General features: G+C 46.3%; 2 protein-coding genes across 15 annotated transcripts in view; one reads left to right on the top strand and one right to left on the bottom strand.

The window, feature by feature from the left end:
• The window catches only part of NIPA2 (NIPA magnesium transporter 2), a 35,746-nt gene extending 31,721 nt beyond the window's left edge, over positions 1 to 4,025 (top strand). For all 10 annotated transcript variants that reach the window (XM_023197890.1, XM_023197893.1, XM_023197887.1 and 7 more), the window contains one exon: positions 2,542 to 4,025. In XM_023197890.1, the coding sequence (XP_023053658.1) occupies positions 2,542 to 3,176 (635 nt within the window). In that variant the 3' untranslated portion in view covers positions 3,177 to 4,025. The remainder of the gene's footprint in view (positions 1 to 2,541) is intronic.
• Positions 4,026 to 6,030: 2,005 nt separating this feature from the next.
• The window catches only part of CYFIP1 (cytoplasmic FMR1 interacting protein 1), a 115,454-nt gene continuing 107,910 nt past the window's right edge, over positions 6,031 to 13,574 (bottom strand). For 4 of the 5 annotated variants that reach the window (XM_023197900.1, XM_023197898.1, XM_023197899.1 and 1 more), the window contains 5 exons: positions 11,768 to 11,840; positions 11,067 to 11,161; positions 10,033 to 10,271; positions 9,371 to 9,518; positions 6,031 to 6,763 (listed from right to left, as the gene is read on the bottom strand). In XM_023197900.1, the coding sequence (XP_023053668.1) occupies positions 6,599 to 6,763; positions 9,371 to 9,518; positions 10,033 to 10,271; positions 11,067 to 11,161; positions 11,768 to 11,840 (720 nt within the window). In that variant the 3' untranslated portion in view covers positions 6,031 to 6,598. The remainder of the gene's footprint in view (positions 6,764 to 9,370; positions 9,519 to 10,032; positions 10,272 to 11,066; positions 11,162 to 11,767; positions 11,841 to 13,574) is intronic. The other variant, XM_023197902.1, reaches the window with a different exon arrangement.

Genomic DNA, 13,574 nt, shown 5'->3' on the forward strand with positions numbered 1-13,574 from the left:
GAGACAGGGTTTTGTCAGGTTGGCCAGGATGGTCTCGAGCTCCTGGGCTCAAGTGATCTATCTGCCTCGGCCTCCCAAAGGGCTGGGATTACAGGCACGAGCCACCGCACCTGGCTCAGTTTGCCTTTGTTCTTGTTCATAGCCCTTTGGCTCTCAACTGATAGCTTCAGATACTGGTTTGGGCCCCGCCAGCTGAGAAACTGAGAGCTCCAGGGTCTGCTCCTCAGTACCTTGAGACGCTGAAATCCCTGCTTAGTCCTGTGGCCTCCCGGCCAGGCTTTCCATTTGGCTTCTCTGACCTTGGCTGTGCAGCTTATGTGCCAGGAAACGCCGTAAGGGGAAATGCACAGACATTTGGGCTCACTGCTCTATAGTTACCTCCTTTCTGGGTCTTGGTCCATTCAGTCCCAGATACTTAGGCTGGTGTTGATTGGCCTTTATGCCATCTCATCCCTTGCATTAGTAGTTGCCCCAAGGGAGAAGGCAGAGGTAAGTGCTGGGCTGATTTTTATCTTTTCTCTGAATTTTGGCCCCTTAAGTCCTGGCTACTTTGATGGTTCTTTGATTCCCTCAACTCTTTTTTGTTTGTTTGGGGTTTTTTTGTTGTTGTAGATTCACTGTTTGTAGGTATTTCGGGTGCCAGGTTAGTCTGTTTCATTGTTTCTCTGAGGATATTAATAATAGTTTTTCTTGTTTTTCTGAGGATATTAATAATTTTCTTGTTTTTTGGGGGACGGTTATTTTGAAATTTTCCTCTGTCTACATGGGAGAAACAGACTTTGCCCTTTTCTGTTTGTTTTGGCTTCTCTCCTGGTGGTCTTTGGCTTTTGCTTTTTGAGACGGAGTCTTGCTCTGTCGCCCAGGCTGGAGTGCAGTGGCGCGATCTCGGCTCACTGCAAGCTCCGCCTCCTGGGTTCACGCTATTCTCCTGCCTCAGCCTCCCAAGTAGCTGGGATTACAGGTGCCGCCACCACACCCGGCTAATTTTTTGTATTTTTAGTAGAGACGGAGTTTCACTGTTATCCAGGATGGTCTCGATCTCCTGGGCTCGTGATCCGCCCGTCTCGGCCTCCCAAAGTGCTGGGATTACAGGCGTGAGCTGCTGCGCCCGGCCTGCTGTCTCCTTTTATGTCAAAGTTGGGCTGGTCAGATCCCCAGCAAAAAAGCTTCCCGTTTCATGGCTGGCTGTGGGCATCCTGGGAGTTGACTGGGGGGAAGGGTTAACACCTGGAGGCATGGTTTACCTCAGCTTCCCAGAACTCTGTGGCGCGGGAGGGACAGTATCCCAGAACTGGGCAGGAGTCTCCTTGCTTCTTGAATGGACTTTTCAGCCAGGCTTCACTTTCAGTCTTGCCTTTACCCCACTTCAGAGGCACTTGGTACCTTTTGAGCACTCTGTGCTGCAAACTGAATTGCTTTTTGATCTTTCCTCACAGTGGGTGTGTCGGATTCAGCTTTCTTGGATCTGTGTACCAGGTATTAGTTAGCCTTTGCTTTCTGACTTAGAAGGATTGTTATCTTCAGTCCTTTTTTCTGAGACAGTCTCTCTGTCGCCCAGGCTGGAGTGCGGTGGCGTGGTCTCGGCTCATTGCAACCTCCACCTTCCAGGTTTGAGCGAGTCTCCTGTCTCAGCCTCCCAAGTAGCTGGGATTACAGGCACCTGCCACCATGCCCAGCTAATTTTTGTATTTTCAGTAGAGTTGGGGTTTTGCCTTGTTGGCCAGGCTGGTGTCGAACTCCTGACCTTGGGTGATCCACCATCCTCAGTCTCCCAAAGTGCTGGGATTACAGGCGTGAGCCACTGCACCTGGCCTTTTGTTCTTAATTTTGTGTATTTGTGCCTTTAAAAATCCTATTCTTGTGTATTTTATTAGTGGAATTTGAGGAAGGAAGAATAAATTCATGTGACTTATCTAGGCCTCAGTTCCCTCATTCGAGGATGCAAATGGTAGTATCTGTGACACAGGGTAGTTGAGTGCAAATTGCTGAGAAAAATGCCTGGCCCACAGTGCTACCGTTACTGGCAATTTTCATGCTGGCTTTAATTCTCCATATTCAACCAGAACCCCAATAGTGTCTTTTAGGTTCTCCAGTTGACTTGCTGGTTACTCTAGCAGTTGTCCGCAAATTAAAAAAAAGTTTACACCTTTTAGAGAAAACTTGATGAAGAACTCTTGTTTTTTTCTTTTTTTAAAGCATCTATAAATTGTTGAACATTCAAGGCCGCCTCATGGTTTCTCCTCCCTAGTTTCTGTCTCGGTTCTGAGCCCACTGTCCCTCTTGCCTGAAGTTGGCATAAAATGCTGCTGCAACAATGTTGGGGGTGGGAGAGTTTGTGAATGTGAAGCTCACATTCATCTTCCAGTGTGTCCATCTAAGTAAATTGTTGTGGTTGTGCTTCTGCTCGGGCAGCAAAATAAAGCTGATTTATCTCCAGGCCCTATCTTTTCTCCCTGTAGAGTTTATTACATTTTGTTTTGCATTCTGTGTTTAAGAACAGCCAAGCATTTGACTCATGTCACTTTTCTTTGCCTCCTCCAGGTTTTGTGGTCTTTGCAACCCTTGTGGTCATTGTGGCCTTGATACTAATCTTCGTGGTGGGTCCTCGCCATGGACAGACAAACATTCTCGTGTACATAACAATCTGCTCTGTGATTGGCGCCTTTTCAGTCTCCTGTGTGAAGGGCCTGGGCATTGCTCTCAAGGAGCTGTTTGCTGGAAAGCCTGTGCTGCGACATCCCCTGGCTTGGGTTCTGCTGCTGAGCCTCATCGTCTGCGTGAGCACACAGATTAATTACCTAAATAGGGCCCTGGATATATTCAACACCTCCATTGTGACTCCAATATATTATGTATTCTTTACAACATCAGTTTTAACTTGTTCAGCTATTCTCTTTAAGGAGTGGCAAGATATGCCTGTTGACGATGTCATTGGTACTTTGAGCGGCTTCTTTACAATCATTGTGGGGATATTCTTGTTGCATGCCTTTAAAGACGTCAGCTTTAGTCTAGCAAGTCTGCCTGTATCTTTTCGAAAAGACGAGAAAGCAATGAATGGCAATCTCTCTAATATGTATGAAGTTCTTAACAATAATGAAGAAAGCTTAACCTGTGGAATCGAACAACACACTGGTGAAAATGTCTCCCGAAGAAATGGAAATCTGACAGCTTTTTAAGAAAGGTGTCATTAAAGGTTAATCTGTGATTGTTATGAAGTGAATTTGAGTATCAGAATGTGTCTAAAAAACCATTGTCCTCAAAAATGTTCTTTAAAGGCAATCTTTTTAAAGATTTGACTAATTAGGACCAAGAAATTACTTCTCTTATATTTAAACAATGGTAGCTCACTAAAATGACCTCAGCACATGACGATTTCTATTAATATTGTACTGTTGTAGAATTATTTTACATTTTCATTCCTTCTCCAAAATCTGAATGTACTAATGACAGTTTTAAGTCTATAAAAACGCTTTATTTTTTCATTCGTGATGAAAGTCTGAAATGTGCATTTGTCATCCCCACTCCATCAATCCCTGAACATATAAGGCTTTTTTATTTTAAAAAAGAATAATTACCCCAATACATTATCCTGTGATTTACCTTACCTATAAAAGTGGCTCCTGTTTGATGATTGGTTTTATTTTTTCAACTAAGGGAAAACTAAGTTACTGAATGAAGGAAACTTACAAAATAAAAAAAAGGGCGGAAATCACCCCAAGGAAGGATTCTCAGGTTGAGATGATCACCGTGAATCCGGCTTCCTGTGTGCATTCGACGGCCTTCTTAGCACCTCATCAAGCCAGCGCATCCTGCCTGCTGCTGCAGCCTGGCCGGGTTTGTTCTTCAGTTATCCTAATCCCATGATGCCTGGAACCTTGATTACCGTTTTACATCAGTTCTTGTACTTTTCAGTATATTTTCATAATGAGTTATATTGTCATTTGGACTTTGAACAGCTCTGGGAAATAGAAGACTAGGGTTATTTCTTAAATTTAGCTCATGTTATAATAAAAAGTTGAAATGAAGTTCTTTTCTAAGTCTGAATGCTTAGAACAAACAAAATGTTTATAACATATGGTCTCTTTGTACCAAGTACTTTGCTTAAGAGCTCCTTTGGGCCACTGCATATTTTGGTTTCTAGAAAAGGTTTGTGAAGAAGTTGATGGAAAATTGCAAACATAGGCAGAAAAGGTAGAATGATAAAAAAGGTCTGATGAACCTATCCCCACTCATAACCATTGGCCTTTAAAAAAAAGTATTGGCAGAATTAATATCCACCTGGGTGATGGGAAGAAAGTGTTTGCCTGGTCCAGCCTGTGGCTCCTGCCTGGAGGTGACTCAGTGGTGCGCCAGTGCAAGCCATCACTCACCCGAGAGCCTCCCAGGCCAGTGGTGCTGGTATCCCATGCAGCTCACCACTGGCTGCATAGAAACTCCCTTTTTTCCGACTTTATTATGGCCTTCTAAGGAGCTGCTTTAGATCTTTTTTTTTTTCCCTAACTGCCTCCTCCCATGTCATTTAATGCTACAGATGTACTATATATCTGTTTATATACTGTACCTACATCTGTGCTTTGTACATAAAAGAACCAGTTTTCTCCCCCTTGAGGATAGAGACCTCGTTGAACATGCATAGGTTAATAAATTCTTACTAACATTTTATACCACTTGAGACTGTCTTATACCTAAGGTATTACATTTTATATTTGGCATATAATTAAGCCTTATAAAACTTGGTAATTAAATTACAGTACTTTTTCATCCTATTCTTTAGTTTCTAAGATGAGCACAGCTACCACCTCTAAATCTGCAGCAGAATGCTGGCCCCAGGGTTATTAATTCACATTACCAAAAGCATTTTTAGGGAACTTTTTATAAAGAAAGAATAGTTCTGTTAAGCTTCATGTCACTTGAGTTTGGCAGTACAACAGGATGGTTCATACACTTACTACTTTTCTGTGCCGTGCATCATATGCTTCTGGACAGTTTCCAAAGGCCGACGGAAAAGTAGGCGAGGCCCGCTTTTTATGGCAACTTGGCAGCCATAGAAAATTTCAAAATTGATGAAGGTTGCAATACTCCAAATAACGTAAAATGCCTGCCAGGCTACAACATAAAGTGAGTTCAGTTCATCGTGCTGGACTTGTGCTTATCTGTAATATTCATTTACAATAAACAGGCATAACATTTTTCTCCATTCAGTTAGGATTTTCAGAACCTCACTGCCTTAATACTTTATGGCTTCAGTTTCTCACATGTTCATGGCTCTACTGGTAGTCTAGACCGATTGTTTTTTTTTTTTTGAGACGGAGTCTCGCTCTGTCGCCTGGGCTGGAGTGCAGTGGCCGGATCTCAGCTCACTGCAAGCTCTGCCTCCCGGGTTCCCGCCATTCTCCTGCCTCAGCCTCCCGAGTAGCTGGGACTACAGGCGCCCGCCACCTCGCCCGGCTAGTTTTTTGCATTTTTCAGTAGAGACGGGGTTTCACTGTGTTGGCCAGGATGATATTGATCTCCTGACCTCGTGATCCACCCGTCTCGGCCTCCCAGAGTGCTGGGATTACAGGCTTGAGCCACCGCGCCCGGCCTAGACCGATTGTTTTTCTTTCTGACAGATCGTGTGGACCAGCTGCAGCCATGCGAGCCCTGTGGATCAGGGACAGCTGAAGGCTGGACTCAAGGCTCCTGGCCTCTTCGTGCAGCACTCACTGGGCCTGGCAGATCTCCTCCCACATTGCTGGCCTCCACCAGGTCATGGGCACAGGTAACAGAAAGGCACTGAGTAGCCTCTTTATATCCAGACTGGAGCAGCCACCACAGCCATTTTACACTTTATTTATCGGCAGAACCCTAAATATAAAACTAAACCTGTGCTGGTGAGGTGAGTGGTGTATGGGATGGTGTCATGATCCCATCCCACCTCTGCCCTGGAGGTGACCTACAGCCCAGCCGGCCTGCTGTGAGCGCTCAGGGTAATTAGGGTTCCTTGCCAAGTCAAGCAGCACAGGATTATAGTAAGTAAACAAACGCAAATAGATCTCATTAGTTTTATTTCTACAACCTTTCGATCTGTTCTCACGTTAGATTTTGTCACAACTGGATTTAGTGGAAGCAGAGGAATCAAGTTCACTATTTTCTGAAACACTGACACAAAAAAGGGATGGGAACCATGACTTAGAACTAAGACTGCTCATAAAAGGCCATCAGAAAGATCCCTAAACAAAAGCTAAATAGTTACAGTTAATGGTAACTAGCAAGGATTTAATACATTTGCTGGTATTAAGTTTCTTACGGAATGAGTGAATGAACGAACACAGCAGCATTTTAAGAGAGAGCTGCCAGAACATCCCATAGAAAAACAATTTTGTAAGAACGTGATGGCAACAATCAGCAGCCAGTATTCTCAGAGTTCCTCATTACCAAAAGCATATACAATTTAGTCTAGAAAAATAAGTCAATTTTATAAAATTAAGCTTTTAGATTGAAAAGCACCCCCTTTAACAGGTACAGAGATACTGAAAAATAGTCCCTAAAAATCTCACTCAATAGTTGACGGAGAGAAAGGCATGCCACGTTGAGTTACGGAGTGCAGCGCGTGCCCTCAGCTGCTGGCGAGGGACTGGTGGATGGGTGGCTGGAAGCAGCGCACATGCTCCACTGGTGTGCCCTCCCCGTCGCCCGACTTCAGGTACTTATCCAGGATGGTGATGATCTCGTCATTGAGAATCTGGAACTTGCGAATTCTCTCCACCATCTTCTTCAAAGGCTACAACCATGAAAATTGGGATGTTTTACTATTAACACTTGAACATTCAGTCTTCGTGTTTCAAAATGTCAGGATTCTTATATTTTCTCAGAAAAATAATAGCAAACGGAATTGACACACATACTGTTCTTTTTTTTTTTTTTTTTTTTTTTTAAGATAGGGTCTCTGACGCCCAGGCTGGAGTGCAGTGGCATGATCATGGCTTACTGTAGCCTCAAGAGATCCTCTCACCTCAGCCTCCTGAGCAGCTGGGACCACAGGTGTGCACCACCACCACACAGCTAATTTTTAAAATTATTTTTGTAAGGACAAGGTCATCTTATGTTGTCCAGGATGGTCTTGAACTCCTGAGCTCAAGCAATCCTCCTCCGCCTCAGCCTCCCAAACTGTTGGGATTACAGGTATGAGCCAGCTCTCCCAGTCACATACCATCTCTTTAATACAACGCTGGACGGATGAATACATTTTGAATTTAGAATCCCTCTGTTGGCTTCATGCTGCTGTAGATTCATTCATGTGCACAACTGATAGACCTGTGCCTTCCACATCAGCAATTAAGAACCTACTGTCTGCTCAGAGCCGGGGATGTCCAGAGGAGGAGGATGTGGTCAGTGGAGAAAGGTCAATCAACTGACACAGGTTTTAGACTTCCAGTTTGGAAATAATACTGTGATGGGGTACTCTGACAGACCCTCCTACCACAACAGGAATAAAGAGCATACACGCAAACAAAAAACTTGGAAAAGCATTGCTGGTTCTGCCTATGCACGTGGTAAGGGGGAAGCCAGGGCCGCCTCGGGGGCAGATGCCAGCAGCAGCAGTGGGGTGAGGAGCGGCCCAGGCGTAAGCAAGCGGGACCACACCAGAGACCCCAACAAAGCCAGGAACCTCCAATTAGGCTAACGTGGCCCTGAGTTGCTAGCAGCCCCTAGAGATGGGCAGATGCAAATGCACATCTTGGAGGGAAAGCAATCTAAATTAAGTCCAATTAAGTAAAGACTCCCAAATAACCCAACACACAAGGAAACAGCAAAGTTTTAAATACCTCCAAGACCTTCAGATACTAGAAGGAAAACATGCAGAATATAGAATATATGAACTGGATAAAGAAATAGATGGAAAAAATTCAGTTAGGACACACTGTCAGTTACCAAGAAGATTTGAAGAAGAACCTAACTGAACTTTACCAAGTGAACTAATAATTTTTTCAGAGTAAAAGCTCAGCACATTAGAGCTGAAGTAAACGAGTTAACTAAGACACGTGAAGACAGTACTCTGGATACAGCTCTGGGAGTCCCAGAAATGGAGGAGCTGGAGGTAGAATGGCCCCCGAGAGAGGCCCATGACCTGGAGCCTGTGACTGCATTGCCTCCACCCCACGTGGCCTGGGCAGGTGTGGCTAAGACTGGACTGTAGGACAGGACAGGGAGAGTATCTGGGGTTGTCCAGTGGGCTCAATATGATCATGATCAGGGAACGTTCTCTGGCTGGAGGCAGGAGAGACGTGGCAGAAGACCAGAGGCTGAGACTGCCCAACCCACCACTGCTGGAGGGAAGCATGAGAAGGAAGGGGGACCCCGTCCTAGAGCTGCAAGGAATAATTCAGCCAACTGCGCATAAGCCTGAAGGCCTCCAGGCTGAACACAGCACCTCAGACACTGGCTTCATGAGATTGAGCAGAGGACCCAGCGGGCCTGGCTGAACCCAGGCATCTGACTTAGAGAACTATGAGATAATCAGTGGTGGTTAAACTGCCAAGCCTGTGGTGATTTGTTGTTATGGAAGCAATAGAAAACTAACACAACATGGCCAGGCGCAGTGGCTCACGCCTGTAATCCCAGCACTTTGGGAGGCGGGCGGATCACTTCATGTCAGGAGTTTGAGATCAGCTTGGCCAACATGGTGAAACCCTGTCTGTACTAAAAATACAAAAATTAGCCGGGCATGGTGGTGGGCACCTGTAATCCCAGCTACTCAGGAGGCTGAGGCAGGAGAATCGCTTGAACCCAGGAGGCGGAGGTTGCAGTGAGCCGAGATCGTGCCATTGCACTCCATCCTGGGCGACAGAGTGAAATTCTGTCTAAAAAAAAAAAAAAAAACCAATACAACAGAGGGATGTGGAGAACAGAACGAGAAGGTCTAACATATGTCTAACTGAAATCGTGAATGGCAAGAACAGGGAGAATGGAAGGGAGGCTAAAATATTTCAAAAGATAATGGCTGAGTATTTTCCAGAATTCAACTATGAGGAATCCATAAAGCGACAAAGACAAAAGGACTTTAAAAGCAGCCAAGAAAGCACACTTTGACTTCTAGGGAGCCCGAAGACTGGAATAGTTGCCAATATTCTGACAATGCAGATTCTGTAAGACTGGAAGTAAATCTAAGTACCTTGAGAAGGAAAATGGAACAATGAGTATTTTCTCTGCTAGACTGCTTTACTGGCCAATTATACTTAGATTCATTTTGGGAACGAAAAGGAAGTTTCTGTTGGTGGCACCTTATGTACTAGGATGAAAAACATTCCCAGAAACAAGAACTTACAACACAGAGAAAGTACGCTTTTGCAAAAGGTCCACGGGTGGTGGGAGATTTTCATCCACATACCACATTTTTAATAATCTCATCTTTGCCATCATGTTTCTGGACTTTAAGGAGATGGTAGCAGAAATCCAGCACAGCAAAACGCCGCTGCTGCCCAAGAAGTACGATGATCATACAGCCGGCCCAGTGTAGCCCATCGCCGAAGCACTGCCTAGAACAAGCAGCAGAAACAATGGGAGATGAGCGATCCGTTACGAAGTCTTTTCCGCGTCTGTCTCCAGATGTCAGTGACCAAGCCATCCGCATTACTATTACTGTCTGTGCCCACACAGTCACCTTCCACAGCCAGGAAGAGAATGCCGGGCCGCAGGCGGCTGTTCCCTGGTTTTGGTAGATACCTGTTTTGGGCTCTTCTGCTGCGCTGCTTCCTAACCCTTTTTAGATCATATCCCCTCTGTGATGAGCGACTTTACAGACCTCCCCCTAGAAAAATGAACGTCCAGCGTGCATACACTTGCCGTGGGTTCAGAGACTCCCTGAATACTCAAGTCCTGAGCCAGCTCCTTGGCATCAAGTAAGAATTCCCATTACAGGAGGCTTCAAAGCAGCTGAGTTTCTGGTTCACTTCCTGAGCATGGCTGGCCGCTTGTTAGCCTAACACCCGGACCCTGCCCTAAGCCCCTCCCCTCCCCTGAGGCTTTGTCCTGCTCTGAGCACACACTTACTCGACTGTGAACTCGTGTGTCCCTACAGGAATGCAGTAGACAAACTGCATGGCACTCCACAGTCTGTGAAACTCCACACACTCGTCAACATGCATGACCCCATTGCTGGGCAGAGGCCCGCGCCAGATGGGGTCGTCCAGAAAGCTCCGGATCCGTGTCAGGATGACCTCAAACATGGACAGGCCACAGCAGAGGCGCTCCTTTGTCAGCAGGTCCCCCTCTCTCGCGATGGCAATTTGCTGCAGAAAGGACAAGTGGTGGAATGCTGTGGGCCTCCAGGCATCCAGCGACTCCATATCCTATCTTTTTTCTTTTGAGACAGGGTCTTGCTCTGCTGCCTAGGTTGGAGTGCAGTGGCACAACCACAGCTCACTGCAGCCTTGACTTCCCCGGGTCAAGCGAGCAGGCGTATGCCACCACGCCTGGATAACATTTGTACTTTTTGTAGAGACGGAGTTTCGCCACATTGCCCAGGCTGGTCTTGAACTCCTGTCTTGGCCTCCCAAAGCGCTGGGAAGACAGGAATGAACCACGGCACCCAGCCTTGGGAAAGTGTTTTGGGTGGAGTGGGTCTACCGGCCTCGAGTGTGGAAGCCAGGGATGCTGCCAAACATCCTGCAATGCATAGGAGGATGCCCAAGTCCCCATCATAGAGTTATCTGGTCCAGAATGGCTGAGAAGCCCTGACTTAGCATACGCAGCTGGATCACTGTAGAACTCTATCCTGACACCTTGCCTCGTGGCCTAATAACACCTATGGGGAAGCCTTCTTCATGAAGGGCTGGACGGTGAAAGTGACGTCTTCTGTGTGAGTCTTACGTGCCAGCTGAGGTGCTAAGCCCTTTCCAGGCGTTAGCTCATCTGAACCCGCCACCACCCCGGGAAGCAGTCCAGGTACGCGCCCCACTCGCAACACTGAGGCCTGAGCGGCCACCGGACCTCACGACGCCTTCCAGTCTGGCTCCCAGCTGGGCCACCTGGCCTGGCATGGATGCCCAGCTTGCAACAGCCTCAGCCATCATGGCACACGTTACCTGAGGGGTCCCCAGTCTTTCGATCAGTGGGACAAGATGCAGCGGGGCGTACTTGGATTCCAGTCTTTTCATTTTGGCATCAAGTCTCTCCCCCTCTGCAGTAGAAAAAATCGTTACTTTCTTCTGCTCCTTTGTATGAAACGGTAATTGCAAAGGTTTAAATTTGTTTAAAAAACAAAAGATTTTTAAGTGAACATGGATACAGATTCTCTTTGGAAATTATTTTACAGAACTGGCTCATTTAATATTTTAATTCAAACTAGCAGGACTGATTTTTTGCTCAATATTCACTTTTCATTTATTGACTATTCCAAATGTAACCAAAAGCAGAAAACAGCACAATGAGCCTCTGTGCCCATCACCCACTACAACTACCAGCTCACGGCCACTCTGTTTCCTCTACACGCAACCCCCATCACCCATTATAATTACCAACTCACGGCCACTCTGTTTCTTCTACACCCAACTCCCCTGCTCCCATGCTATTAATAGTTGGAAGCAATTCTAAGACATCCTATCACTGCAGCTCTATTTCTCAATCTTCATTTAACTAGGTTCTGTATACCCCTCATTACCCCTGGGTATGACTGAACAGGCACCACACCTACAATCTGCACTGGCCGTTAGGCTCTCCGGCTGCAGAGCGGGCACCATCCCGACAGAGGGCAGTCTGGACTCCCTGGTGGGGTCAGCAGGCTCACCTTTCACATGGACTCGTGGCAAGATGTTCTGGAAGGGAGCCGCGTGCAGCAAGTCACACACTTCTTCTAAAGACTGGAACAGAGAAAAAGAAGGTCACGCCAGGAAGGGTATCTTGCCACAGAGAGAGATCTGGTGCTGAAAACAAAGAACCTCTTTGCCTTTTAGCATAAAATTAAGTAGCCGGTCAGACGATTTCTCTGGGGTGATGGAAATGCTTACGTCTGTCCTGTCTATTCCGGCAGCCGCCAGCCATGCATGCCTATTAAGTACTTGGAATGTGGCTTGCGCACTTGAGGAACTGAATTTTAATTTTAGTTACATTTAATTAATGTAGATGTAGACACACGTAAGACCCAATGTTGAATGTGTGCTCTGTTTTCCAGGATGTACCAGTCTAATAGCTCTTGCCCCATCCTTCCCTGCTAATTTGCCACCAGGCTCTTAAGAACCACAGTTTATGACAAGATCCCATCACAATGACAGAAGGAAGGGCGTCTTCTGCAAACAACATAGGAGATGGAAGGAGTAGGGGAGGCCCATCCTGGTGTCCACATCCACTCATTCACCACAGAGCCCATCACGCTGAGCCTACTCTCAGGTCACAAACTCCTTTACGGGGTAATAAAAACCACACAAGATCCATTCTCCAGAATAACGCATAGAGAGAGAAAATGTACCTCCAGGATCATGAGGACAGCAGATCCCCCAAATCCACCATGAACCCAAAGATGGTCAAAAATAGAGCAACTGCTGTTCATCTTTAGAGGTGAGGGCTCTCAGGCCAGCAGGAAGGGCCTGTTCAGACCACAGTGCATTCACCACCCCACGGCGCAGGCAGCAGATGGTGGGGCCTGCAGTGCCTCCTACTCTACAGCCATGCGGAAATCTTAGAGCTCCACAGGAATAAAAGAAATGATTAAACCGTCCTTTGTAGGGACATGGATGCAGCTGGAAACCATCATTCTTAGCAAACTATCACAAGAAGAGAAAAACACCGCATGTTCTCACTCATAGGTGGGAACTGAACAATGAGCTCACTTGGACTCGGGAAGGGGAACATCACACAATGGGGCCTATCATGGGGAGGGGGGAGGGGGGAGGGATTGCATTGGGGAGTTATACCTGATATAAATGATGAATTGATGGGTGCTGACGAGTTGATGGGTGCAGCACACCAACATGGCACATGTATACATAGGTAACAAACCTGCACGTTATGCACATGTACCCTAGAACTTAAAGTATTAAAAAAAAAAAAAAAAAAGAAATGATTAAACAAAGAAACAGCTATTGGAAAATCAAGAAATACTGACAATGAGATTTTAACTTCTGAGGAACTCCCAGAGATGATGGCAAAACTAAGACCAAGAGGAAGAAAAGCAGACTTTTCCGTACTCATCAACGTCAATCCAGTGCCAGACGCCGGCCAGACGCCATCTGCTCTGCTTCTCTTTCCCTAAATTTCTAATGCAGCTTCACACTCCATCCAGAAGCCAACAGAGGGACAGCTGTTGCCATGGCAATGCACAGAAACGGTGCCTTTAAGCTAAGAGATTGTCCCAGGAAATTGCATCCTGCCTGCTTCAAACTCTTGTGGTTCTATAATTATTTATGTCCATGAGTCCTGGGATAGACATAAATAATTACAGAACCACAAGAGTTTGTGTATGTAACGAATGTCAGGCCGGGCGCGGTGGCTCATGCCTGTAATCCCAGCCCTTTGGGAGGCCGAGGCGTGCGGATCACCTGAGGTCAGGAGTTACCAGCTCACGGCCACTCTGTTTCCCCTACACCCGACCCCCGTCA

Source organism: Piliocolobus tephrosceles, chromosome 6 (genome assembly GCF_002776525.5).
Source record: "Piliocolobus tephrosceles isolate RC106 chromosome 6, ASM277652v3, whole genome shotgun sequence".
Taxonomy (NCBI): Eukaryota; Metazoa; Chordata; class Mammalia; order Primates; family Cercopithecidae; genus Piliocolobus; species Piliocolobus tephrosceles.